The 27,544-nt window shown below is 50.4% G+C and overlaps 3 protein-coding genes across 13 annotated transcripts in view; 1 reads left to right on the top strand and 2 right to left on the bottom strand.

Moving 5' to 3' along the window:
* The window catches only part of LOC111850464 (teneurin-2-like), a 226,916-nt gene extending 224,445 nt beyond the window's left edge, over positions 1–2,471 (top strand). For both annotated transcript variants that reach the window (XM_023824384.2, XM_023824398.2), the window contains one exon: positions 373–2,471. In XM_023824384.2, the coding sequence (XP_023680152.2) occupies positions 373–1,110 (738 nt within the window). In that variant the 3' untranslated portion in view covers positions 1,111–2,471. The remainder of the gene's footprint in view (positions 1–372) is intronic.
* Positions 2,472–3,548: 1,077 nt separating this feature from the next.
* Positions 3,549–11,594, bottom strand: mat2b (methionine adenosyltransferase 2 non-catalytic beta subunit methionine). 2 transcript variants are annotated; one of them, XM_023825194.2, is made up of 7 exons: positions 11,443–11,594; positions 8,135–8,329; positions 6,929–7,043; positions 6,489–6,635; positions 5,736–5,929; positions 5,435–5,548; positions 3,549–4,879 (listed from the first exon to the last, which is right to left on the bottom strand). In XM_023825194.2, the coding sequence occupies exons 1-7, from the start codon at positions 11,470–11,472 to the stop codon at positions 4,703–4,705; spliced, it is 972 nt and encodes a 323-aa protein (XP_023680962.1). In that variant the 5' UTR covers positions 11,473–11,594; the 3' UTR covers positions 3,549–4,702. The 2 variants fall into 2 exon arrangements, with proteins under 2 accessions (XP_023680962.1, XP_023680953.1); XM_023825185.2 differs by lacking the exon at positions 11,443–11,594 and adding an exon at positions 10,513–10,695.
* Positions 11,595–17,944: 6,350 nt separating this feature from the next.
* The window catches only part of ankhd1 (ankyrin repeat and KH domain containing 1), a 30,298-nt gene continuing 20,698 nt past the window's right edge, over positions 17,945–27,544 (bottom strand). For 4 of the 9 annotated variants that reach the window (XM_072706878.1, XM_072706877.1, XM_072706875.1 and 1 more), the window contains exons 15-32: positions 26,444–27,367; positions 25,841–25,974; positions 25,636–25,747; positions 25,391–25,536; positions 25,102–25,244; positions 24,794–25,007; positions 24,520–24,695; positions 24,259–24,421; positions 24,056–24,151; positions 23,682–23,798; positions 23,430–23,595; positions 22,833–23,334; positions 22,508–22,663; positions 20,222–22,020; positions 19,585–20,112; positions 18,980–19,155; positions 18,595–18,759; positions 17,945–18,503 (exon numbers count right to left, since the gene is read on the bottom strand). In XM_072706878.1, the coding sequence (XP_072562979.1) occupies positions 18,444–18,503; positions 18,595–18,759; positions 18,980–19,155; positions 19,585–20,112; positions 20,222–22,020; positions 22,508–22,663; positions 22,833–23,334; positions 23,430–23,595; positions 23,682–23,798; positions 24,056–24,151; positions 24,259–24,421; positions 24,520–24,695; positions 24,794–25,007; positions 25,102–25,244; positions 25,391–25,536; positions 25,636–25,747; positions 25,841–25,974; positions 26,444–27,367 (5,777 nt within the window). In that variant the 3' untranslated portion in view covers positions 17,945–18,443. The remainder of the gene's footprint in view (positions 18,504–18,594; positions 18,760–18,979; positions 19,156–19,584; positions 20,113–20,221; positions 22,021–22,507; positions 22,664–22,832; positions 23,335–23,429; positions 23,596–23,681; positions 23,799–24,055; positions 24,152–24,258; positions 24,422–24,519; positions 24,696–24,793; positions 25,008–25,101; positions 25,245–25,390; positions 25,537–25,635; positions 25,748–25,840; positions 25,975–26,443; positions 27,368–27,544) is intronic. The other 5 variants (XM_072706882.1, XM_072706880.1, XM_072706881.1 and 2 more) reach the window with 4 other exon arrangements.

The raw sequence follows: 27,544 nt of genomic DNA on the forward strand, positions 1-27,544 counted from the left end.
AGCTCCAGAGGGCCGTGTAGTAAGATGCCATTGAAGATGGTCTTCAAATGTATGTACTGGTGTTAGATGCTATATGTACCAGGGGAGTGTGGCATGTGCTGTATCCTGAGCTATGTGCTCCTCAGGACCAGTGATGCCTCACCTCTGCATGTGTCCCTCTCTCCCTGTCTCTCTGCCCCCACACTCCCCTCTCCTCCATCCTCTATCTTTTTCTGCCCATGTACTCATTCTCCTCTTTCTCCCCACTCCATCCAATCCCCCGCTACACCCTAACTCCCCCATCCTCCAACCATACTCCCACCTCCTCCACCCCTCATTGTCCGTATTCCCCCTCCTAAACCCCTCCTCCGCCCACGCTCCCCTCCCCCGCAGCTGATCACAGGCGTGGAGCAGGCCGCAGACCGACACAACAGAGCCTTCATGGCGCTGGAGGGGCGGCTGCTGAACAAAGTCCGGCGGACCAAGCAGGACCAGCCGGGTCACTGGTATGGCACCAGCGCGCCCATCACAGGCCGGGGGGTCATGCTGGCAGTGAAGGACGGCAACGTGATCACGGGCGTGTCCAGCGTGGCCAGCGAGGACGGCCGCAAGGTGGCGCAGGTGCTCAGCGGCGCCACCTACCTGGAGGGCACACACTACACACAGGACGGCTGCGACTGGCACTTCTTCATCAAGGTGGGCTCGGTGGACGGGGACCTGCTGGCGCTGGGGCTGGCCAATGGGCACAAGACCCTGGAGAGCGGCGTCAACGTGACGGTGAGTGGCCGGTCCCGGCGCGGGGCCACAGTGGAGCTCCGCGCCGGGGCACTGTGCCTCAGCATGCGCTACGGGCTGGCGGCAGACGTGGCGGACAAGGAGCGCACGCGCCTGCTGGAGACGGCCCGCCAGAGGGCGCTGTCGCAGGCGTGGACGCGCGAGCAGCAGCGCGCCCGCGAGGGCAAGGAGGGCACGCGCCTGTGGACAGACGGGGAGAGGCAGCAGCTCCTGAGCGCGGGGAAGGTGCAAGGCTACGACGGCTACTACGTGCTGCCCGCGGAGCAGTACCCTGAGCTGGCCGACAGCAGCAGCAACATCCAGTTTCTGCGACAGAACGAGATGGGCAGGAGGTAACAGAGCACAAGCCAGCCGTACTTTACTCTCCTAAGGAGAAGAGGCGCAGGCACTCTGACAGCTGCAGGGACTTTTCAAAAGGGAAAAAAAATAATAATAATAATCATAAATAAATGAATAAATAAAATTCACTGGCTACCACAGGCAAACACAAATTACAACCACGAAAAGCAAACTTGTAGGCAAAGCATTTGGGAAGCACTGAGGTGTGGAAAACAAACAGGACAAAAACTTTTTCAAAAAAAAAAGGGGGAAAAAAAAAAACCTTTTTTTAAGAAACTATTTTTGCCCCTTTTCGGGGGTTTTGGGAAGCGAGAGGCAGTGGGTGAGATGCCTTGACGGATCTCCAGGACGATGGGACAATAATGGACCAAGCGCAGAACGAGGTGAGGCCTGGATTGGTCTGGAGGAACAAAAAAAAAAAAAAGTGGAAAAAAAACATCACAAAACACGTGACTTAATCTGAAGGAGCAACAATCAGTGTCATTTTTAAAAGCATCTGACCGGGTCTGAAGGTCCAGAGGGCGCCCATCAAAGCGGGGGGGTCGGTCTGAAAAACCGCAAACGACATTAAAGTTGTGGGGGTTGGTGTGCTAGTGAACCGTGTTACTATCTTAAGGATCAGTACCACTGCCCACAACTATAAATCACGGTCAACTCTCACAAAAAAAAGAAAAACCACACTACTTTGAAGTCTGTCTAAAAAGATTCACTGCAAAAACATTTTTTAACTTTAAATATTCAAAATTGTGGCTATATTTGCAGTCAAATTTACCATAAATGGTTTTCTTCTTTTTGCCTTTGGTGAAGGTGCAATGGTCATTACTTGAGCACTTAATGTACAGTTTAACCCGGAAATAAATCCTCAATGAAGAAAGAAGTAATAAGAACCATTTATTTTTTTTATGTTTACTGACAGCTATTTATTGTTTTGTGTTCTTCGTACTCTATGACAATCATTAAAGAGTCGCTTATATTATTTAATGACCTCGTGGACATATGAGTTTTTTTGTTTTGTTTTATTTTCTGGGACGCACAGATTCATGACAGTCTGCCTTTATTTTAATTTCCTGCCAGGCAAATTAGTCACAAACAAAAAAAAAAAATATGTAAAGTGTTTTGAAATCGTTTATACTTTCAATAAAGTCTTTGAAACTGTGAAACCTGTTTTTCTAAATATAACTGTATGTAAGTGTGTAGCTATCTATACACTACACTGTAGAACACTTTTCAAGCTATCGAGTTTTGTGCACTGATGATTTCTGACAGGAGCTGGTTTATTATGGGATGTCCAACCAATAGCTGCCATTACTACTATAAAAATGTGACGTTTACTTCCAATAAACAAAATATTAAACGTTGCAGTTTGTTTCTTTGAACTGAGGTTATCTACATACTGTATGTTGCTGATTAAACTTGGGGGACACGATCATAAATAACATTTTAACGAGGCGGATGTTTACATTGGTTGAGATTAAGCACTATGCGGTTTTCCTGTCCTGCATCATTAGCACCTGGCATACAGAAAATGCCGGAAGGGATTCAGAAGTGCAGCGAGGTTTTGCCACACATTCCAGAGATGTTTACTTGCAGTGCAGTAGAACTATTGCTGTAGGTGCTTTCAACCGTTCACAATAAATGCCCATCAGGCAAAACAGCAACAAGATCTTCAGATATCTTTGGAGAATTAAATTGGCCCTCAGGACTGAACGAGAGGGGATTTTTAGTTCGTAGGAATTCATGGACAAAAGTGACAAAGTGATATCGGCTTGCTAAGCCAGTTCCCCCCCAGAAGATGGTGCACTAAGCCACCTCTGTTGCATAATAGGCACTGACAGGAGGAGTGTAAGAATGGAAAGGGCGTCTCGACACGGGGTTAGCAGTCAGTCACATCAGCTGGGGGGGGGGGGAATCCACTGAGGTCACAAATGACTCTGCAGTCTGTAACTGGGTGGGAAAGAAAACCATCAATCTTGTAGAAAGTACTGAGCTACCAGCATAAACAGCCAAAAGAAGAGAATATGTATCAGACTGAAAAGATGGGAGGTGATAGATTACGCATCCTTTGTCATTCTAGTTTTATCAGATCATTTATCAAATACACCAGGCGACACGATAGCGCGGTGGTTAGTACCATCAATTCACACCTCTGGGACCAGGGTTCAAGGCCTCTGCAGGTCCCCCCCGTGTCATAGTCCCAACAGTCCAAAAACATGGTTTGGCTAATTGAAGTTACCAAACTGTGAATGGTGTGTATGGCCTGCCTTGGCTCCCCATCCTGGGTCGTTCCCTTCCTTGCACTTCCGGATCCACCCACAACCCTGAATAGGACAAGCGGTTTCAGAAAATGGATGGATTTTATCAAATGCTTTCAAAATCCCCTGGTACAAATCCCCCACCACCGACCAACAAAAGGGTATGATGTTGCTGAGACAATCATGTTTGGAAGAATATTTAATGAAGAAACAATTGCGAGCAGATTCCAACAGAAAAGTCCCGTAAGATACATTGGTTGAATTTTGTCAGCCAAGTTAAAAGTACACTGATTTTTGACTGGAGTGTCTTAATGGAATACAGGTTTAACTACAGGTTCATTTCAGTTACGTGTTTTACATGTATTTTCACCAGTGTTTTCAGAAGTAAAAAAATAACAGTTTTCGATTCGCACAAACAAGGCAAAGCGTGTTGCACGTAGACCAAAAACAGTCAAGGATTATTTAACTGTACCATACATTCTTCTTAGTCACCTTAAAAATACTGATCAAACACATTCTTTCTGCTCAACTCCTATCTGCAATAATCCCAGATTACGATACAACAGCTCTTTTCACGCCAGATTTCTCGGGAACCTCAGTGTACCATCTAGGGTCCAACAAAGTCAAATACGAAGATGCCTTTTGTAAAGCTTCCAGGCTTGATTTCGGTAACTTGTGCAATTAATCAGAAACATCTGCAGCCTGGATAATAAGCCGTTATTAATGATTAATTATGATTGACGCTAATCACGCTGACTAGTGACAATTTCTCTCCGCCTTACACAGCTGGTAGCTAATTTATACCGATTTCCATTGGTACTGTCGAAACTGTAATTCCTGCATCTCAAACAGCATAACGCGTCTTTGCTAGTTTGTGCTTTGTTCTTCCAGTGCGACAGATACGTTTATTTCACTGAGTGTGTGCAGCACAAGACAACTAGCTTCTCTGCCGACAACGAACACCAAGTTTCTCAACAGCTGTAGGCTGACCTTTAAACACTTAACCACGTCACTGCCTGAGTTGGACCCGGGGCACAGAAAACATAACGTAATTCTACCTACTAAGGAAAACGGAGGCCCCCCCTCTCAGTCCAGGCCACTGTTTTTGTGGAAACTAAGGCGGTTCAGTAGTAGCTGGAGCCACAGCCAACGATGCAAAAACAAATAAATTTACAAATCCACACAAATCACGACTGATTTGCTCATTGAAATGAAAGAGGAAGAAAATAGGAGCTGAACACTTTCAAGAAAACCAGGAATCGGAGGCCACCGGCGTCAGGGCGAGTCTCGCCGCTGTGGTCCCGAGGACGTGCATGTCACCGCCACTGGCTGGCCCCTCAGTGGAAGACGGTTTGGCGCCAGCGCTTGTCGTACAGGAAGGGCCAGAGACTGTCGCGCACGGCCACCTTGAAGGGCGTCGGCTCCACCCCCAGGCCCAGCGACTCGAGCCGTGAGCACTCCAGCTGGGCATTGTGGGGTCGCTGGGCGCCTGCCCCCGCAGGCTGCTCCGTCAGCTACGGGAAGTGGCGGGAAGGGCAGGGAGAACAGAGTGACAGCAACAATGCAGAGCACCTCCTAAAGTCAAGGATACATGCAGGACCAGGGAACTACAGGGCACAGAAACTACAGGGCACCAGAACTAACGGGCACAGGAACTACAGGGCACAGGATCTACAGGGCACCTGAACTAACGGGCACAGGAACTACATCTCTAACCTCCAAGCTGCCTGCTGCCCCAGGTACAGGAATACAAATTACGTAACGTACACCAGCGCCAGGCAGTCCATGCGGCACGGAAACACATGAGCAGACTGGACCATCGTGTTAAATTCAAATGTGACACACTGTCTAACAATGCACACAGGGAAACGTGAACTAACATCTAATTAATGTCTCCATTCACGGCGCCATCAAAGAATTTGGATCTGGAAGGACGTTGCCAGAAATATACCGTAAGATTAAGGCAAGTGGTGGATACTTACAGACTGCTTCATTATTTGACAATGAAAAAAACACTCTTTCAATCACAAGCGCTATGTCACATGACTCGGGGGGGGTGTGTCTCTCACCGGTATCAGGTGACTGCTGGGCAGGTTGAAGGCGTCCGCAATCGCACAGGCCATCTCATACTTGGTCATTTGCTCATTGCCTGAGTAGTGGAAGATCCCTCGGAGGGAGGGGTCCTGGGTGGGGGGCAGGAAAAGAAGGTTTACTAAGCAATTAAATGCAAGTATGCAGTTTTTTATGTGTGATATTAATTGCACTCTATTACGAGTAATAGTACTCCTAGTCAATATGTTCAAAAGTTAAACTTCCAAACGTGATTGGTTTTGGAGTCGGGTTATTTGTGGGCGGGGGCTTGGGGCTTACTTGTAGCCTCCGCTCGGCCATGAGCCGGCAGACGCGTGCCACGTCGTTGACGTAGGTGGGGAATCGCTGCTGGCAGTGGTCCACGGTGCAGCTCTCGCCCCCCTGCTGCACGCGGTCCCACAGAACCGTCACGGCGCTCTCGTCCACACGCTCCACCTCACCGTACAGGACGGGAACCCGCAGCACTGCCACGCCTGGGGGGGGGGGGAGGTCACACAGACATAAATACAACACTGACAAACATAATACTGTATTACGCAGTCCGACTTACCGACAGATCGGACTTACGAATGTACTGGCATACAGCCCGTTATATAAAAAATTTGTGGCCTACTTTATTAAATACGATGGTCTACTTCGTGACACTCATGAAAATACTACGTGGTTTCAGCGGTTAATCAGCTCGAGGTACAGATCAGTACCGTTTGTAGCTACTTTCATTATTACTGTACAAATACTATAATTACTATTGTTATGCAATATGCACAGTGTTATTTTTCCGACTTAAAGACAGACTTGGATCTTGTTTATAACCTGGGAATGACCTGTATTCATTATATAATGTAATAATATGCTATGCACACGCACGCACGCACGCACACACACACATACACACACACACACACACACACACACAAACACAGGAGGCTGTATGACTAGATTTGGTGAATTTACAATCGACTTGCTATAGTCCCAGCAAGGACAGATGATGAGGATGAGGATGATGATGGTAGTAGAGTATCTCACAAGCACCTGGGTTGTGGCTCAAGACCTCGCGTTCACCCTCCAGCTTGGACTTGCCGTACAAATTCAGGGGATTGGGGGCGTCGTTCTCCCCGTAGGGGGGGTTGCGGCCATCGAACACGTAGTCCGTGCTGATGTAGATGAGGAATATACCGGCTGGAGGCATGGAAAAAAAGAAAAGAAAAACAAACCACAAGATACGGTCAAAAGTGGGATTTTCAGTCAGAATACAGGGAGTGATCGACAGTCAACTATCCTTATATTTCTCTATGCACAAAAGTTTCATTAAGAATCACGTTTAATATTTGCTGTTCTTAAATAGCCGATTCTAAGTTACATAGTTCGCCACCATAATCAGTAGATCACACAGTGACCACTAGGGGGCAGACAGAACAGATGAGTCACCAGCCACGAACGAGAAGAAAAGGCGGCTGTTTGCTCCCACCCACCCGACTCTTTCGCCAGCGTCGCCGACGCGTGGATGTTTAGGTTCATGGCTGCCTCTGTGTGCCGCTCGACAACGTCTGGCCTCCGTTCAGCGGCACAGTGAACGATCACATGTGGCTGGAGGGGGGGGGTGATCACAAGAGAAAACATCTGGCGCAGTGACAGCCACCCACAACAAGCAACAATCACTGCTAACATTAATATTGATTATTTGCTTCTGCTAATAACAATCATCCTCATCAAGAGGCAGCGGAAAGCCTCAATGGGCAGCAATAATCATTCATTCATTCATTCATCCATCCATCCATCTTCTGTACCCGTTTCCCCTGTTTAGCGTCGTGACGGTCCGGATCCTGTCCCAGAAACTTAGGGCACAAGGCAAGGAAAAACCCAGGATGGGGTGCCAACCCATCACAGAACACCTTAACCCCTACCCAGCCCTAACCTTAACCACAACTAACCAAACAAAATACGAGACCTTGGGCATTGTTAGTTGTTTGGTTACAGTCACAGATTTTTATAAAACTGAGGTCATCCTCGTGGGGACCGAAAAATATCCCCACAAGGTAAAAAGTTACAGGTTTTTACCACATTGTGGGGACGTCTGGTCCCTACAATATAATATAAATGTGACCACATACAGACACACAGATCATTCATACACACATTCACAGATAGCACAACAGCTGCAACCTCAGCATGTCTTTGGACTGTGGGGGGAAACCGGAGTACCCGGAGGAAACCCCACGACGACACGGGGAGAACATGCAAACTCCACACACACGGAGCCAGAGAAAAGGGTAACATTATTTCCTTATACAATTCAGATTACAATACAATGTAGATTTATATAACATTTCTCACAACACAGTTGCTCCAAAGCACTTGACAAGAGTGTGTGGCACTATATTATTAGCTCGTAGCTCTGGGCTAAGGACTCCTACTCATCTGCGTGTGGAACTTGCATGTTCCCCCCGTGTCGTGCTCATTTCCTCCCACAGTTGAAAGACGGGCATTCAGGCAAACGAAAATCTCACTATTTACAAAGTGTGTTATGCCCTACAATAGACAGGGACCCATCTCACGGTGTACCCAGACCTCGCACCCTGTGCCGTAACAGACAGGCTGCAGATTCCCTGTACCCCAAACAGGACAAGAGATTTGAAGATGGATGGGTGGGTGGATTGATGGATGGACGGATGGGTTACCTGAAATTCATGAATAACCTCTCGCACAGCATCTTCATCCATCAGATTGCACTTGAGGAATCGTGGCTGAGCCCGGCTGTATCCGGACCCCAAAACGTGCCAGTGGTTGTTCTGGAACTCTTTGCAGACAGCCCGCCCCAGCAGTCCCGTTGCCCCGGTTACCAGAACTCGCCGGAATGGCACGTCCACGCTCTCCTGAGGACAGAAACATGGGCGGAAAACTGTCATATCTGGCTCTTATTCATACTCAAGGAGCAGTTTTAAGTGTTTACGGGTAACTCCGGGCATAGTTACGGTTGGCCTTGAACACATTCTACTGTGACACAGAGAATTTCAAGCAGGCCACTTTTATCGAAAGAAAGAAAAAATAACAGGAACAATCAATTGAAATATGACACAAACAAATGTGCTAGATAATTTAGTTAGGTCAATAGCAAGCAGTACTACTATCAGATATTAATATAATTTATAAAATCCAGTACCCCAGTTTAAAAATGCAGATCTCTTTTATGGGTATACAAGAACTGCATTTTGAAAAAAGGGGTAAATATGTCTTTGAACAGCAATTTATTTTAAATGTCAACATTCACTTCGCTAAAAAGAGCAGTGCTTTAACAGCGCTTATGATCATGACAATGAGCTGATAAAACGGTTATTAAAAGGTATTTTAATTTTTTATGTAATTTCTTAAATTGTTAATAGTTTTTCTAATTAAATATTAAATACAAAACATTAGGAAGAATGCGAACCAAAACTAAAATAATTAGACACCTCCAAATTTTAGAGATTGCAGAATTTTATTCAGCTGTTGCTCCAGTTACTTATTTAATTGTCCAATGTATGACATTTGTAACATTCTTTGATTGCTTATAAACAGCACCGCCTACATTCGTGTAGTAATTTTTAAAGCGTAGTGCCAAAAATGCTAGATGTTTCCACAATTTCGCTCCGTAGTTTATATTCTCCTTTGATGTGCCATACTACTGTATATGCCCGGGTCATTTTCGGAAATGATGTCTTAAGCATTTTCAAAAGTCATTTAGCGTTCAAGTGACACCAAACGTACCCAACCCCTCCCTTACCGCCCAATTACCATGACACTTTCAGCTCATAATGCCGGGTAACACTCAGAGCCGGTTTTTAACAGTTTCCCCTCACTAACCTGTTTAGTCGGAAACTTTATTTGCCGTTTTTATTTCTGACCATCCTTCCCCTGCACCTAACCCAGGACAGCCATTACAGAGCGTGACCTACAGCATTGCGCAACGCCGCGTTTGCGCGCATCTGCACGCCTCCAAGGAGAAATTAGGGAACTAATGTCTTTATTTTTTCTAAACAACTGGGACAGTTTAAGGTGTCAACAGTCTACGGTCTTTTAAGACAACTGGGTTTTAAGGCAGCCTGTGTACTCCGTGTATGACGTTGCTGGCATTTGATGAAACAACGAAATAAACGTTACAATGAAATAAGCTACCGTATAGCAACGTTTACAGGAATAACATAATAGCAGCAGCAGCAGCACGCAGCAATAATCATAAACACTACACAATGAACCAAAATCGGAAACTTAACCGGGAAATAATTTATTATTAATATCCATTAATAATTTATTAAAAATATTATTAAAGGGTACACGGCAGCTCGTTTGCAATGTCTGTGTTACATCTCTTTTGATCACAGTCGGGAGCCAATGACAGGGTGGTGTGATCGATACATTTCACGTCACGACACCATCAAATTCACATTGAAGCGCTGCCATCTTTACAAATACGTATATTTACGCTTATACACACATTGCACGGTTCTGTGGGAGAACTTTTTTTCTGCCAGCCCAGCTGACCCCGATAACCCCCCAAAAAGACTCTTGAAGGGCCGACTGCACGGCTGGATGGACAGAGGACACTTCATCTGCTACGAATCCGACCATAAACGCGTAACCACGCGAGAAACGCCTCCCGCTCCCATGCACCCGCCGACAGGGGTAATGTGCACCGGCCAGGAGCCTTTAAAACAGCCGCCCGATTCCCTAAGCAGCATAAATAACGCAGTCAGGGGGACTAAAGCGCTAGAGAGAATAATATCACTCACATATCTTAATTAATGGATCCACCTTACTCATGCTGCATTATCTACAAGGTCCTGCGCAGACAGTTCTAGCAGAATGGACATTAATACTCAGAATCAGAATCAGAAAAACTTTAATTATCCCGGAGGAATACTGTTGTGCTTCATACGCAAACATAAAGATGCACTTACTCTAAAACAGAGCCTCGGGAATTAAATAATTGTATATATGGACAAAACAAGGAGCTAGCAAGCTAGGCAGTAAAACGGAAGCGTGCTATTTAACAGCAACTTGTAACTCATGTTGTGTATACCTGTAACAGTTCTACATGTCCGGGGGTGAAATGTATCTTCAGCTCCCTGTCTCTGCCGTTCATTTCTCCGCGTTAATAGCGCTCGGATGGGAAACAACGGCGTAACGGGCGCAGCGCAGCTGGCGGACCTCGGCCTCCACGCCGCTTCCTGTCGCTGCACAGCTTGCGTATCCCGCGTATCCCGGCCTCCATACCGCTTCTCGTCGTTGCGCAGCTTGCGTACCCCAGCCTCCAGGTCGCTTCTAGTCGCTGCGCAGCTTGCGTACCCCAGCCTCTACGCTGTTTCCTGTCGCTGCGCAGCTTGCGTACCCCAGCCTCAAGGCCGCTTCCTGTCGCTGCGCACCTTGCGTATCTCAGCCTCAACGCCGCTTCTTGTCGCTGCGCAGCTTGCGTACCCCAGCTTCAAGGCCGCTTCCTGCCACTGCGCAGCTTGCGGAGCTCCCGCAGCCTCGCCGCAAAGCATGTCGGACGCGCTGTCCATTACTGCGGTCCGCTTTTACTGCCCCCCCCCCCCCGAAAAACCTATTAAGATACACTGTGGCTGTGCATTTTATTAAATCCGACCATATGCACAATAAGAAACGCACCGGTTCTGTGAAAATTGCAGTAATCGAGGATAAAAATTGTCCCACTAAAGTTGCTCGCTCTGCATTTGCCGAGGGATTGTAATATGTATTATGAATGACAGCATATAGACGCCGGTTTAACACTACTACAAAGTGCGCCCGGCTTTCACAATGACAGAAAACGCAACTGTAATTTGTAGTCCGCTGAAGTCCAAGCCCGATCTACAAAATAATGTCTCCCGGGCTAACTGTAGCACTGTCACCAACTGTCACCACCGCTATCACCAACTATACTGGCTGAAAGAGAAGCATTTTTCCGCGCCTTCTGCAAAATAAATAGCAATTCTTGTCTAAATTATCTTACCTCGTAGTCCCCGTAAGGAAATCCAGGCATTTTTTCCAACGGATCGACAATCCAGGTGTATGTTGATTATTACTCAAACAATACCGGACGTGTGGGAGCCGGACGCCGGTTCTCGTCAGCACGTGAACCGCAGAGGGAAGCTTTAATCTTAAAGGGTGCTAGCGCTTAATATTTTGTACGACGATATAAAATGCACAGGTTTTAAAAATGTGCAATTTTTAACACGGGGTTGGTGCACTAAAATAGAAGTACTTCGCTCTGTTAAGTATGATGAAATAAATTCAAAATTAAAAAAAAATGTTTTTATGCGTGTTTTTGGTTTGCCTATTTCTAGTTAACTTAGGGTGACCAGATAATCCATGTCAAGGAGGACACTTTGAGCTACTTCGGGTTTTACAAACTACTTCCAAATTAAAAGGCTCCTGTGCTCGGCTAAAGAGTTCAGCTCTTCTTGTGCTTTGACTGGTTTGTTTCCTTGACTGAAAGACTCATCCAGCTGTTTTACATTAGCATTAGTGACACATGCATGCTTATAGGAGACTGACCAATCAACACACAGCAAGAACTCGGTGCTCAAGTGAAATCCAAGTCCGTTTAATTGAAATGGTAATTTACAATTCCTGTCCTAGCTCAGAGTGTCCTCCCTGACATGGATTATCTGGTCACCCTAAGTTAACTAGAAGTGAGCCAACACATACAGTCGGCCCTCCGTAACCACGAATCGAAAATATTGGGGGGAGAAAAAAGTCAGAAAGCTCCAAAACGCAAAAACCGACAATAAACATAATACTCATAAGGAGAACACGATCGCATTCAGGCTTTCAGCATTGTTCAGCTAGGCACACTTAGTCCAAATTAGGCTACCATCTCAAAGCAGTTATAATTTAAATAAAGGCCAGACAGAGCTCCGTCTTCTTGGTGTATTTCGTCTGTCCTGTGACATAATGAGCAGCTATTGTAGAAACCAGTACCCCAGGGGTGTACCTAGAATTTCTGCGCCTCCTGACACAGTTTTTGCTACCAGGTGGCTTGAGAATCTCGATAAAGCTTTCCAAAGTCCTGGACGATCTAGGAAAACTGGGAAACCAGTAGAAGGTGGGGAATGGTTTCAGAACCCATGTGATAGAATAGAATAGAATATTACTTTTATTGTCATTCAGAACATACACCGGTTAGTGCACATCAGAACGAAATTTCGTTGCATTTGCTCACCATCGGCCTAGCAGAGTGTGTTAATACTAGAAAAACTTGGAAGTGGAACCAACATAAAAATATATTAACCGCAGTATAGCAGCAAAAACCAGTGTACATCACCGTATGGGTTATAGTGCAAGACATGAAGTGCTGAAAGTTCTTGAAAAAGTGACATGTGCATGGATGGCAAGACTGTACACCCAGAACATCATGGTAACAGTCAACACCTGCAGAGTACTCCCACACATCCCAATTACCCCAGTTTAGTTCACTAGGTCAATAGATAATCTTCTGTAAACTTCACCAATCCCGCTAATTAGATAAATCATTAAAATACCTGACCTCTCTGGCACCCCAAACTTTAACATTTCTTCCGCCCCTCAGACCAATAATGCTAAAATATATTACATGGCCTACCTGTATTACACCTGAATCCCCTCATTCTGGTAAAGTGCTTGAATCTTAACGCAGAAAATTATTTAAAATACATTCAAATCCCTCAGCCATCTACATACAACACTGTAGACAACAGGAAATTAGCTTCCATCTCAGTCTACAAGTCAAATGATTCTGTGTTATTTTTATGACTACAGCTCTGTACTCAAGAAAATGGATAGTTGGATAGATCTTTGATATCCTTTATAAGGCAAAAATATCCTCTGAATATTTCTTAATGGGCAAGTTGCCTTTGTCGGTTTTGAGATGACCTAATGACCCAAAGCCAGGCTCACTCATCATATGTCACAGTGTTGGGAAGCAACATTCACTCAGTCCTCATGTAATCCAACGAAGAACTTTGGTTAAGTTGCCAAAGCTCACGAAGTCCACAAAAATTCGCAAAAACGTTTCCAGTGGACTGACTGAGTATGAGACACACATCTGTACATTGATAATATACAGTGATAATGAAAGTAAACCAATAGAAGTGGCAAAAGTGAAAAAGTGATATCCTCAAATCAAGGGTGCAGATGGAGGAAATATCGGAAGAGGGAACTCCGTCCACGCAAAATGTTAATCTGCGCGGCATCAGGTGCCGACGTGCAAGCGCACTGACTGCAGGAAAATGTGAGAACTGGTCCAAAATACTTCAGATTCAACTTACCATTTTATGTCCAGAAATGTCACATTTAAATATTTTTTATCCTTTCTGCCAACCAATGCCTTGTCATTATATCTTGCAAAACATTATGCACTGCAATGCACTGATTTTCTCAGCATTCTTAAGCTAAAATATTGGTCCATTTCACCCTAATTTTTCTTTTAGAAGTTTACAATCACCCCCCCCCCCCTCCCCACACTAAATTAGGCACCAAAATAACGCTTGGAAAAACAAGTTTTTTTTCAGGGACTTTGTAGTAAAACCTCAATAGCGGCATCTCAAAAATCGTTAATGACTTGAAATTTGGTATCAAAATAAAACAGCCCGACAAGCCAGATGTAACCTGAACTCTACCTGCCAGTACAAACCATTTAGTGAAAGATTAATGAGTCTGTGTCAACAACCAGATCTTCAAACTTGCATAGATCAGCCATGTTATATGCAACACTCCTGGTGGGCTGTGAGCTCTGCTTTAATACGGGATGGTGGAATTTCTGTGATTTTGTACACATGCTCACGGCGCCTGCTCCTGTTTAACGATGCAAAACAAGCGTGTTCAGAGGCGGAAAGGAAAACATTGTCAACCAGAAGCAAGATGAATATTTAAGGTGGGACACGTCAGATTCCGTAGTGCAGGGGTACCCAATCTTATCCGCAAAGGGCCGGTGTGTATGCAGGTTTTTGGGATAACCTGTAGGTCAGCTGTTCAAACCCAGGTGTGAGGACTCTTTCAGCCAATCAGTCCTCTAATTAGGGAGTTGCAGCGTAAACCCGCACACACAGCGGCCCTTTGCGGATAAGATTGGGCACCACTGCCATAGTGTAAGGGTGTTTAATCCTTCTCATTCTGCTGTCCGGTATAATAGCTTAGTTATTGACACCGGTCTAGACATCATATAATGAGATTTCTTATTTGTACCGGATTCTTGAGTAGTTCTTTATGTAAATTTGTCTGAATAAGAGACTAAAATCAAGAAATTGTGCGAATTATGAATGGAAACATAATACATCAATTGTTCAGAGCAATAAATCATTTAAAATCAAATCTCATTTAATCTGTTTGGAATGATTGTGAAAGAAAAATGAAATGGACCCTTATTGAGCATTTGCACCAGTTTAAGAACATTGGAAAATTCTAGTTGTCCTATATCCCATCATGCTCTCCTTTGAGACATACAGACACATAGAGACAGTTGAAAGAAGAGCTTGGTGTCTGAGCATAGGGTCAGGCTATCTATCTGGGGCCCCTGGGGCATTTTTGGGGGTTAGGGGCCTCGCTTAAGGGCCCAATGGACATGGAAGTATTCTGCCCAGGACAGAATTCAAAGCTATATTTATTGTGGTCTGGTAGCAGACAACGTCCAGGGCATGTTTTCCAGCCGTCTATGAAAACGACCCAGAGGGCCCAGACTGGCTCCTGTTACCCTCTCACTCCCCAGTCTACGGTCAGCTGTGGGGGGAATCGAGCAGGCGCCTGTCCTCACGACTGCGAGGCTGATGCCGACAGCACAGAAGCATGCCAGTGGCATGGGCTGCCTCATTTCATGAAAATAAGGGGGGATAATTAACAGTTTGAATTCAATCAGCAGTTTATTAAGCCTAATTAATTAGACCTTTAGCTAAAATAGCACACATGGGGGGGGGGGGGGGGGGTTCAGAGAGATAAACAAACAGATTGTAGAAAGTGGGTCCAAGCAACTAGAAGAGCCAGGACCAATCAGATTATAGAGAAGGTGGATCCAAGACATCTGATTGGTCTTGCCACTTCTAGTAGCTTGGTCCCACCTTCCACAATCTCTCCAAACCAATCATTTTTCGTTCTGCCCTCAGAACATTTTTGTGTAAGTAAAACTCCCATGAGCCCTGCCATCAGATCCACCAGTGTTACCAGTGGGGGGTAGCGGCGGCATGCTGACTCCCGGTAACTCGGGGGTGAGGAGTGCATCACCGGTAGATCACAGAATTCAAGCCAGAACTTCCAGTCAGGTGTGGAGTGTTTTCTGAATACCAGAGTGACTTCAAGACCATTTACTCTGCTGAGTTATATGTACATACACATTGCACTGTGTATAATTCAGGGGTGTCAAACTCCAGTCCTGGGGGGCCGGAGCCCTGCACATTTTTGGGTTTCCCCTCATTTAACACACCTGATTCAACTCCTTGTGCTAATTACCACACAGCTCTTGAGCTGAATCATTTGTGGTGGAACAGGGACAGAGCTACTGTAAGCTACACAGGGCTCTGCCCCCCCCAGGACTGGAGTTCAACATCCCTGGCGTATATAAACCCTTGTTTATTGCATTTTATTGTGAAACCCTCCTCCCTCATTATTGTTGTATGTCACCCCACTGTGAATCTGCATGTAGATGGAACGACAAAGCCCACTTGACTTAAGAGGCATCTTACATGGTTCATTATCTACAAACACACAGGGACTGTCTGCTGTCTCGTTATAAAAACGTGGCGCTTCCCCTGGGTGTAAACATCCCCCATCAGAACGCTCTTATTCTTAAACGGAGTGACAGGCTTCTGTCCTCCATACCCTGAAATCAGCAGGACAGAAGCAGCCTCCAGGGACCCCACACTTCCGTAGCGTAGCGGTTCATCACACCCACCTCACGCACTGAAAGTCCCCGCCCGGGCACCCGCCGGACACCCGCCGCACACATTACAGAGTCTCATTTCACTGCAAACACCTACCGCTGCATTTTTGAAAGGGAAGATGCATTTAAATGCCTTTGCAAACCCCAGGAGCCGAACAGAGTCCTTGGCTTGTGGCAGGTGGCAGACCAGGGCGTTCGGTTCACACAAAACAGCCAAAAACAGGGGTGGCCAATATTATCCAGAACGGGCTGCTGTGTGTGGTGGGCTTTCACTGCAATTCCAGGAATCAATTACTAATTAGAGGACTGATTGCCTGAAGAGTCCTCACACCTGGGTTTGAACAGCTGGTCTAAAGGTTACCCCAAAAACCTGCACTGGACCTTTGCAGATCAGATCGGCCACTGCTTGCAGACACTATTGCGAAAGGCATTCCCTGTGCTTTGCATATGACTTTTTCAGGGGGACTACTGGATTTCAACTTTGAAACTGCACCAGGTGTCAAATGTTATTTTACTAATTTGACTTTCATCCCCATGTAAGAACTCACACATAAATGCGAGGGCATGCATGCACACACGCATGCAAATTCTGAGCTGTAACCTTGCGTCCCGGCTTCCGGCTGTAGGTGTCTGGTTCATGGCATTGGTCCCGCAGGCTCAGTGCAGGGGCGAGGAATGAGGTGGCTTACCCGCTTGCCATTTGGCAGACATCGATGAACGCAAGTAAATGAAACTGAAAAATCAGCACTTACTGGGCGGCTGTACAAAAAGTCAGCGCAAAGACAACCAATGGCATCCCAAGAACTGATATCAAAGTTGTTTGTGTGTAATAGTACTACATGTGTATGAAGTATACAAATTAGGGAAAATACTTTCCAGGGTTGCCAGACATTCTGCACAGGAGGGTGGCAGGTACAACCTGAGCACCCTCCCTTTTTCAGAATGAGCAGTCAAAAACACAGGCAACCCACCTCGCTCTCCTGTCGGGTAAACAGACCAGTCTGAAACATTTGCTGGAAACGCTTCCTCAAGAATCACTGTTTCATCACCCAGACCTTTGGACTGGACCTTTTGTCAACGAGGAGCGGCGATACAGAAAGATGAAACTTCCATAGTATGAGGGAATCTCAGGACTTGATTATATAGCAAAGGGGAAAGGATACCCCAACTTAAACTAAATAGTATAATATTTTAACACTATTGTCACTCACATCAGTATAAAAACAGGGATATTTACAGTAGGTGTCAAGACCACAAAGTTAAAAGTAAACGTCTAAATATTCTGAAAGTCACCAGTAAACTGAAAGCTCTGTGTAATATAGGAAGGACATTGCATTTACCCTTCAATCACTGAGGGAGGGGTCAGTATCTGGCAGAGGGCCATCATTTCTTTCTCCAACTTTACACACCGTTTGATTTAAACCACTCTTTAAATAGGGGTTGGTCAGTCCCAGGAGTCGAAACATTACTGACAGACAGGCATTATGAAAACGGTCAGAACTTAACTAAGCAGTCGGGCGATGCTATCAGAAACCGATATAAACAACTTTGTTTTTTACGATTCCAACGCGGCGTGACAATTTTTATGTTAAAAAAATAAACACGATACAGTTCCATCTTTTTATTGAATATTAAGGTAAATATTTCACATTAATACAGGCTACAAAGTAGAGCCACTATACGACATGAAATTTACTCTCATTTTAACCCTTTTTAGTATGTAAACAATTATACATGTATTTACCACTCTAAAAGGTCTGATTTATCGTTCGGTAATCATCTAGTTCTTGGTCAAGAGCGGCTTACAGGCCCGGTTAAGCCCTGCAGATCAAGAACAGGTGGTTTTTAAAGTCAAAATGGCTATACTACGCAGAGAATGTATCCTGTTGAACAGGCAACTGATCTGTCCATAAACAGTGGTAAACAAGTTAAAGCCCACACTGAATTCTTTTTCTCTTTTTTTTCGTTAGGCACGTCAAATAGTGTGTCCGCCATCCAATTTCTTATTTGTAGGACACCGTTAGGTTAACATCTTTTAACGGTACTTTTATTGTTCTCTAGAAATAGTTTTGTTTACTGGTCCTATGTCTTGATCGCCTCGTTGCCTAGTTGACGTGGTTGAGATGCACGTTGCCGACGTGTGGGGCCCAAGTACCAGGCCAGACCTGAAACGACAGCGAGGTTTCTCTGTGAGTGACAGGGGCAGATCGGTGCCAGTCGAGCCGGGCAGGTGGGAGACCGCGGTGCAGGTTTTACCTGTTGGGGGTCGGAGTTCTCTGCGGAGTTGGGCATGACCTTAAGGATGGGGTTCCAGGCAGGATCTGCAGTGTGCAGCCCGTTGTACATGGGGCCCCCCGGCCCTTCAGTCATGGGAGGGTGGGGGGGGATCATCGTCCCACCAAACATTGACATCGGCAGCCCCTGGGAAACACAGAGCCGATGGGCCATCATTAACTCAAAAAGAGACCTTAGAGACGTGTTTCTCAACCCAGTCTGCAGGGACCCCCCTCAAACCAAGAAAAAAACCCCCACAAACCAACCAATCAAGAACACAGAATATCTGGGCTAAACGAAACAACTGGGGCAATATGTGTTTTGTCCTACAAACTCTGACTGGGCAGCGGACGAGAAGAAGCCCCACCTTGGGGAAGTCCATGAAGCTGCTGGGCATGGGCTGGTGGAAGGTGTTAGAAGGGGCCACGATGCCCGTGTCGTCACGCTCCATGGGCTGGTGCTGCGAGAAGGCCGACTGTTCCGGGAGCTGCTGGTGCAGCACGTGGCTGCTGACGAGCGGCTGCGACCAGCCCGACATGGCTTCTGCGGGGGAGAGGGGGGGGGGGGTGTCAGCGTTCACACGGCAGAGGCAGTGCCACCACTCGCCTAGCGGGGGGCACTACGACTGTTGTCAGGATCACTGAAAGTCACAGTCAACCTGGAAGATGTCAGCAGGTAAAAACCAGAACGGAAGACGTAAAAGATGCATCACAACGAATCTATTAGGAGAAATAAGTCTAACGTGCCTGATGATAGGCTAAGGGTTTCTAAAACGGGCTCATTTGGGCTAAACCCAACCAATCAAAAATCATTCTCAGCTCATTCAATTCACTCATCCTTGTTGACCATCTGTGATTTTAGTAAATAATTTATGAATTAGCAGTGGAATTACATCATTAATTCTCTAACCACACCCCAGCATCCATGGGTCCCCACCCCCCCACGACAAGGCATTGGCGTCCCAGCACCCACCCTTCCGGCCCACACACACACCGGAGGCGCTGCCAACTCCAAAGGACCAGATGCCCCCCTGTCCGACGGGGGCCGTGTAGCTGGTGGTGAGCATGGCCGGGTTGACGGAGCCCGTCTGCCGGATACGGGCCAGCCGCTCTGTGCCGATGGGTTGGGGCACCTTGCGGTCTTGCTGGCTCGAGCTGCCAGCCTTAGCCTGGATTAAAGCCGGGGTCACCGTGGACGCGGAGAGTGGGGAGGAGCCCCCTGAGGACGCTGAGGGCACTGGAGACTCGCCTGCAGGGGCGAGGACAGACAGAGGGCCGGCGGTTAAGGGGGCGGTGCCGGGCGGAAAAGCGGCGCCACACCCCGGCTGGGGGCCCCTTTCAGTCCACCGCCCCGTACAGGAAGTGGAAGCGCTCCAGGGGTGGGGAGAGAAGTGCTGCCGACCCTGCAGGAACACCGGGCTGCCGGAGATGCTGGTGGCGAAGCTGGTCAGCGCAGCGGAGGAGGAGATGGAGCTGGCCGAAGGGTCCATGGGGTGCATTCCTGGGGAGGGGGGGGGAGTGAATTTGGTTAAACAAACAAGCTGTTTTGATCCTGTTGCATTCAGAAGTTTAGCGGAATTATTCAGATAGGGGTTATGGATCTTCCTTACCGATGGGGCTGGGAACGATTCTCTGGGTGGGGCAGCGGTACCCCGGCGCCTTGGAGCTGTCAGGAGGGGGCAGCACGCTCTCCATCTGGCCCATGCCCCCCATGTAGGCGGGAGGGCCGCTGTAGGCCTGCTCGGGCGCGGAGCGTGTCGGCAGGTGGCACGCCCCCCACATCTGGCTGTTGCCCACCTGTCCGCCGTCGAAGATGCTGCTGAAGTGGTTGAAGAGGGCGGCGGGCCCAAAGCTGGGCGGCAGCTGGGCCTTGGCGCCGTGGATGTGCATCTGCGAGCCGTTGAGCACGCCGAGGGCGGAGGGCATCTGCAGCGAGGGTGGTGGCATGGCTGGCGCCGCCAGCCCGTGCTGCTGCTGTTGGGGGGGCGGCTGCTGCTGCTGCTTCAGGCCCTCCTGCGAGGTGCCGGGGGCCACGAACACTGACGGCTGCTCTGGCAGAGCGCCCCCAGGGGCCAGTGGGTAAAAGGGAGCCGGGGGCTGCATGCGGGGCGACACCTGGGGCGCCGGAGCAGCGAAGTGAGCTACGGTGCTACTGGTTTGGGCCACCGTGGGGGTGGGCCGCGAGCTGGGCATGCCAGCGCCCACAGGGACGGTGGCCAGAGTGGGCTCGGCGCCAGTGACAAAAGGCAGAGGGGGTGGAGCCGGCTGTCGGACTTCCTGCTGCGGTGGCGCCGTGGATAGGGGGGCAGGCGGAGGGTAGGCCAGTGAGCCAGCAGGAACATTTCCTTCAGAGGCTCCGCCCATGGTGGGCTTGGCTGGCTGCTCCAGTGGCAGCTTCTCTTTTCCGGGCGTCGAGGACGCGCAAGGCTCCGGTTTGGGCTGCGGGAGCTGCTGCGTAGGTGGGGCTATGGGGGGAGGGGGTGGAGGCGGTGTCAGGGACGCAGGGGGAGCGGAGAGCAGGGGGGAGGGCGAGCTTGAAGCCCGAGCGGCCCCCACGCTGCTGACCGTACTGGTAACAATGGTGGAGCTGCTCGTCTTGGGCTCGGAGAATAGCTGCTTCCTGGCCGTGGATGGAGTGGGGGCGTTGGGGAGGCAGGCTGGTGGGGGAGCTGCGGTGGAAGGCGAGGCAGAGGCGGGGCCGGGATTGGAGGCGGCCGTGGCGTACTCGGGCTGGGCGGCACCCGGTCTGGGGGCAGAGCCCGCACCATTGTGTTTCGGGGAGCCGTTGTTGCTGCCGGGGCTAACGGGTCGCACGGGGAAGGGGCCCCAGGTGTTAGGCGATGGGGAGAAGGTTCCCCCGAACTGGGCCACGGGCAGCCGCGGGTGCCGGATCTGGTGCATGGTCTGCGCAGCCAGCAGAGCCAACTGAGGGTGGGCGTAGGCCAGTGGGAGTGAGACGAAGGGGGGGCGCACCCCCGGGGCCAGGCTCTTCCCCAGCTTTCCCCCCTGCTGTGAGGCGGACGGAGACGACGGCTGGAAGGCAACGCCGGAGGATGGCATGACAGACGGCAGCCCCTTGGCGCCGGACGCTGTGGTGCTGGTGGCCCCCGTGGAGGTGGTGAAGGTGGAGCTGATCTTGGTGTTGCTGCCAGGGGTGCGGATGTGATTACGGGGGATGAGGTCCTCCAGCTCCTTGGCGGGGTCCTGGATCAGGGCGTTGATGAGCTGCACGGCGTGCCGCGTGGACTCCGTTCCGCCCCTGATGGTGATCATCCTCTCGCCGTTCTTGTCCTTCTGCTTATCCACATCGATGTGGGCCCCCGTCACGTCCTGGATGGCCGTGATGTTACAGCCGCCCCTGCCCATGATCCGCGACACCACCGACGCCGGCACAGAGAGCTTCTTGGACCTGGGAGGAAAAGGGTAGGGAGAGAGTGGACAGGAGAGCATTTAATGGTGACCGCAACCAAGGGATGCTAGATAAATACAGCATCTTCTAGTGACCCTGCAATAAAGGAGCACTCATAATAATAATAACTGATACTTTATTGTCCCCGTGGGGAAATTGTTTTTACGCCTCCCTCAGCTTGCTCTTTGTAGAGTAAGCTGTCCACGAAGGGCAGCCACCTGTTGGGGTGCCCAGGGAGCTGGGGGTTAAGGACCTTGCTCAAGGACCCGCAGCCGTGCTGAGGTTGGGTTTGAACCAGCGACCTTCTGATTACAGGCACACAGGCTTAGCCCACTGAGCCACACGCTGTCCCCTAAGAGGTCCACCTGATATAATCTACATGTCACAGTGCATCGCAGATCCTGAGTCACTCATATTTACAATAAATAAGACAATCCTTAAATAAGAGTCTAATAAAGTCTATATAATTTTTCTGACAGAAGCTCACCTCCGGACCACCTCCTTCCAGCCCTCCTCTCTCTTCTGGCTCCTTTTGGGGCTGGTGAGGTTGATCTTGCTGTTGGGCGAGGACACCGGCAGTGAAATGGTCTTGAAGGAGGATGGGGCAGAGCTGGGGTTTGAGTCACTGATGCAGTCTGGCGTTCTGGAGAGGCAGACATAGCTTGTAGACCGGTGCTCGCTTATACACCGACATGACAGCACAAGCCCCCCCCCCCCCCCCACTTCGCCATACTCGGGTTATAATGACGCAGTGTTAGATGAGCCCTTCCTGGCTGTGTGGAATATGGATGGCATTTGGAACCGGAACTCACTTCTGCAGCGGTTTGGAGATGGACAAGGTGACCTTGTCGTCGCGCAGGCTGTGCAGGGGGGGGAACTGCCTCTTTTCGGGGAGCAGTGTGGGCTGCCCATGGCTGGGGGGGGCTGCGGAGGAGGGCGGTGGGTCAGGCGGGTGGCCCAGCTCCTGGCTCTTGCCGCCGCCCCCACCTCCGCTGCTCTCACTGTTGCAGTCGGTGCTGTCCAGGTTATCCGAGTCGCTGTTTCCGCTGGGCACTCCGCCGCCCCTGGGTTCCCCATGGATCTTGTTCCTGTCGGCCTTCTGCTGTGCCAGCGCCACCTGGGGGTCCTGCAGGATGATGGGCTCGCTGGGTGCATCCTTGGTCCTGTTCTTCTTGCTCTTGCGGCTGGCGCTGGGCGTGCTGACCGCGTTGGGCCGCTTCTTAGCGAAGGCTGAGCTGAAGGTGGTGGAGGTCGCGGGAATGCCGATGGTGGTGGTGGTGGTGGCACTGGGCGGCTCGATGGGGACGTCGGCCTCTACGGGGACACGGATCAGGGGGCGCAGGGTTAACTCAGAGCCATAGTTCACGCACCAGACTGAGGCTGACCGTCCAGAAGACCTCAGCACTCACCTTCAGCGGAATCCTTCTCGTGGTCCTGCAGTTCCGAAAACACCTCCTTGATCTTGGCCTCCTCCTCCTCCAGCTTTCGCTTCTGCTCCTCCTTCTTCTTCTTCCGCTTCTCCTTACGCTTCTCCCGCTTGGCTGCCAGAGCCTGCTTCTTGCTCTCCTCACGGGACTGTCGAGACATGCAGAAGGTCAGCGAGGGGAGAGGGGGGGACAGGGAATCGGGAGGCCGGGACTAAAGAACAGACGCTTGCTCACCTTCTCCAGGTCCAGCTCCTTGAGCAGGATGCTAGCGTTCTTGTTGGCCTCGGCCGCCTGCTGGTCCTTGGCTTTGACGATGGTCTCCATGCACTGGTGACACTTCTTCAGAAGCTCCTGCAGTCAGGAATGACAATCCCACCATGTCATGACCACTGACCAGATTATACTTATACATTTTCAGCGATGCTACAATTCAGGACTAATATGACTCCCATCGTTATTTCATGTCAAATTTCAGTTCCCACGCACCACAAGCCAAACACATGCCTCAGCAAACCGCATTAATATGAGGGAGCCCCTGCAGGCAGCCGCCTGGAAGCTCACCCCTTCACCAGACACCCGGCCCCTATGGTTTGCTTACAGACTCCTACCTTATCTGCAATGGTGGCAATGTATCTCATGCACTCAATGTCAGAGGGAAACTGGTTGACCTCCTTCACCAGGTACTGCACGACCTTCACGTGACCCTGAGACAGAGACAGAGCGGCAGAAGCCTGGGTGAGTGACATCAGTGGCTCAGGGAAGCATTTTGTAAGAAAGGGGAGCCCCCTCCTGGCAGATTTAGGTATCACACCTTGCGGAAAGCCGCCATGAGCGGGGTGATCTTGCGGTTATCTGCGGCGTCAACATCAGCGCCGGCCTGCACCAGGAGCTGCACCACGTCAAAATGGCCGCCATTGGCTGCCAGCCACAGAGGGGTGTTGCCCTTCTTGTTGCGTACGTCTATGTGAGCCACCCTGTCGGTGGGGGGAGGGGAGACACAGAAGGGGGAAAATAAGTCACCTTCCAAAAGGTAGACGGGGATGGACGGAATGCGGGAATGTCTGGTGCCCACCTGTTGATGAGCAGCTCACAGAACTTGTAGTGGCCCTTGTCCGCGGCAATGGTGAGTGCGGTGTCCCGTGATGAAGGCACGGGGGGGGCATTCACGTCGGCGCCCTTGTCCAGCAGCACGCGGCCCACTTCGGCGTAGCCCCCCGACGCCGCCTCCATGAGGGGGGTCAGTCCAGTCTATGTGGGGGCACACGAAGGCCTCGTCAATTGACACGGTCGTTCGTGGATAGGTCGGGCATGCCCCACCCTCCCGACGCCGACCCGGTGCGGCTCACCTTGGCACGGTGCTCCACGTTGGCCTTACGGTCCAGCAGCAGGCTGACCACCTCGGCGCGGCCCTGGAAGCAGGCCAGGGTCAGCGCAGTGTTACGGTTGGTCTCGATCTGCGCGTTGATATCCGAGCCCATGTCCAACAGCAGCTTGACCGCGGGGACGTGGCCGTTCATGGCCGCCAGCATCAGCGGCGAGATCCCCAGCTTGCTGCCGGTCCTGGGGAGGATGGAGATGAGCTGTGAAGTTGGCGGGTGGGGGACGAGAAGGAAAGGAACCGAGGATGCTGGTCCGAAAAGACCCCAGAGCTCACCTGGAATTGATCTCGGCGCCGGCATTGAGGAGGATCTTGATGATGTTGACGTAGCCTCCTGATGCAGCCAAGCTGAGCGGCGTGTAGTCGGACACGTTGCGGTGCTCCTTGTTGGCCCCGCGGAGCAGCAGCAACTCCACCACCTAGCACAAGGGCGACACAGCCGATCACATGCATGACCGACACCTGAGGAACTCACCGCTCAACTGGCACAAATCATTTCCTTTGTTAGTGCTATACTCCCCACCACTCCTCCCCGAGTGGAAGGAGTCAAAGAGCACTGACGCACCTCCTGCCGGCCCCCAGAGCAGGCCAGTGAGAGAGGCGTGTCTTTGGTTCTCTCAGACTGGGCCTCGATGTCACCACCTTTGTCCAGGAGGATCTCCACGACGCCCACGTGTCCGGCTGTGGCTGCCAGGATGAGGGGTGTGAAACCTGGAGAGGGTGAAGAGAGGACGTTGATCTCAGCACATACACGCGCCCGCATAAAACGGGCCCCTCCCCATACTCCCCCTCGTCAAGCGGGATGTGTACCCTTCTTGTCCCGGTGCTCGATGTTGGCCCCACGTGCAATCAGCACTGACACCAGCTCCTCATGGCCGCCGGCACAGGCCAGGGTCAGCGCTGTATCGTGGTTGCTCTCCGTCTGTGGGGAGGGGGCAGACACCTCATTATCACCATCATCATCCCAAGACAAGCCAGCAGGGAGGTGGTGGTTGGGCGAGGAGGCGGGCCTTACATGCGCGTCGATGTCCACTGAGGGGTACAGCGGCAACATGGAGGGGGGCGAGACGGCAGCGCCGGCAGCAGGCACTGAAGGCTGGGGGCTGGGCGAGGTTGCGGGGTTCAGCATGGGCACTCTGCTGCTCACGGCTGTCGGACACATGTGGGGAAGGAAAGGGTACAGAGTTTACCATGGTGACTGCCTAGTCACAGTCCGGGGAGACTAACACAAAACCCTCAAATACCAACTAGGCCATAGGCATAAAACTAGCAGTTTTAAACAGTTTGTCTCCCGTGAAATGTAACCAAGAGGCACGTGACTCTGTATCTGCTTTTCCTGAGGATGTGGAAGGTGGACATATTCTAGATGTACACTTTACTGTTTACACGCTCCTCCGCTACACCGAGAGGATTTACGCTTCCGCACACCGTCGTTTCAGCCTCTGCCCACGCGTCCATAAACCGAGACAGCGCTGGGGGAGGGGCGCTCCCGGTTAGGATTTACGGAGATGTCATACCTCATCCCCCTATTAATGCATTGCTTCCCATTAACGTCAAAGCCGGCGGCAGTGATTGGCGGCGAGAGGGAGGGACACCATTAAAACGCTGGCCAACGCACCCATCATGATGTCATCCAGCGTGTCGGTAAGCGTCTGTGCGGGCGTGGCCACCATGAGGCCGTCGGGAGCCTGGCTGAGTAGACCGGGCCCCAGTCCTGTGAGCTGCTGGCCCAGCATCTGCTGGCTCACCAGCACCCTCTGCAGGTCAGGGCTGGTACTGCCGGGGTAGTCAGCACCGCTGAAGTCCGTGGACTGCTGTGCGGGCAGAGGCTGGATGGGCATGAAACCGGCCTGTAGAGGGGGCGGGGGACACTGGGCTAGGGGAGTCTGTGGAGGCGGAGGTGGAGGATGGTGCAGGATGGTGTTGACCTGCGGCAGTTTGGCGAAATCCTCGCTCTCGTCCTCATCATCCTCCTCATCCCCCTCGTCGTCATCCTCGTCATCCTCATCGTCGTCATCCTCCTCCTCCTCCTCGTCCTCCTCCAGGACCGGCTGGTCGTCGTCTTCGTGGCTGCCTTCACCGTCTGTGTTGGAGCCCAGCGACGCCAAAGGCAGGGGTAGGGGGTTGCCCACCCCCGAGGCCCCCGACGGCTGGGTAGGAAGCGCCAGGTCCTCCTTCAGGCCCTTGGCCTCCATGTACTCTTTGGTGAACTGCTGCTGAGTCTTAAGCTGCAGCTGGCGCTCCACCTTCTGCAGCTCCTTGAGGATCTTCTTCTTCTTCTGCACCTGCTCCTCACGGCTCCTCTTCAGCTCCTCGATCTTGTCTTTGGTGAGCGGCTCGCCCTGGATGAGCTCCAGCGACTGCAGCTGGGCCTTCTCGATGGCGCTGATGCGCTGGCCCAGCTCGTTGAGCTTGCCCTCCGTCTCCTCCACGATGCACTCCAGCGGCTGGTAGGCGTGGAAGGGCGGCAGCGTGTCCGCGTCCGCCGCCACCGCCGTCACGGTGCCCGTCTGCAGGGGGCCCGACCTCTGCTTGGACGCGACTGGTGAACCAACCAGGGGGAAGAAAACAGAGACAAACTGAGCTTAATGACACTAATATCCTCTCTTAAAGGTCGCTTAGATCATCCCTCACCCACACAGACAGACATTACATATTTGGGTCAGGCTGGTAGCTTTACAGAAAGTCACAGAACCCCGTAGCAAGCAGAGACCATTCT

Source organism: Paramormyrops kingsleyae, chromosome 24 (genome assembly GCF_048594095.1).
Source record: "Paramormyrops kingsleyae isolate MSU_618 chromosome 24, PKINGS_0.4, whole genome shotgun sequence".
In the NCBI taxonomy this organism is placed as follows: Eukaryota; Metazoa; Chordata; class Actinopteri; order Osteoglossiformes; family Mormyridae; genus Paramormyrops; species Paramormyrops kingsleyae.

What these genes read in the sequence shown, in the direction of transcription:
- mat2b (XM_023825185.2), bottom strand. Translation starts at nt 10,575, where the DNA reads ATGAACGGCAGAGACAGGGAGCTGAAGATACATTTCACCCCCGGACAT. An exon ending in GGTCTTGAGCCACAACCCAG is followed by an intron (nt 5,930 to 6,488) that starts GTGCTTGTGAGA and finishes CCCCCCCCCCAG; the next exon opens with GCGTGGCAGTGCTGCGGGTT. An exon ending in CCAGCAGTCACCTGATACCG is followed by an intron (nt 4,880 to 5,434) that starts GTGAGAGACACA and finishes CACTTCCCGTAG; the next exon opens with CTGACGGAGCAGCCTGCGGG.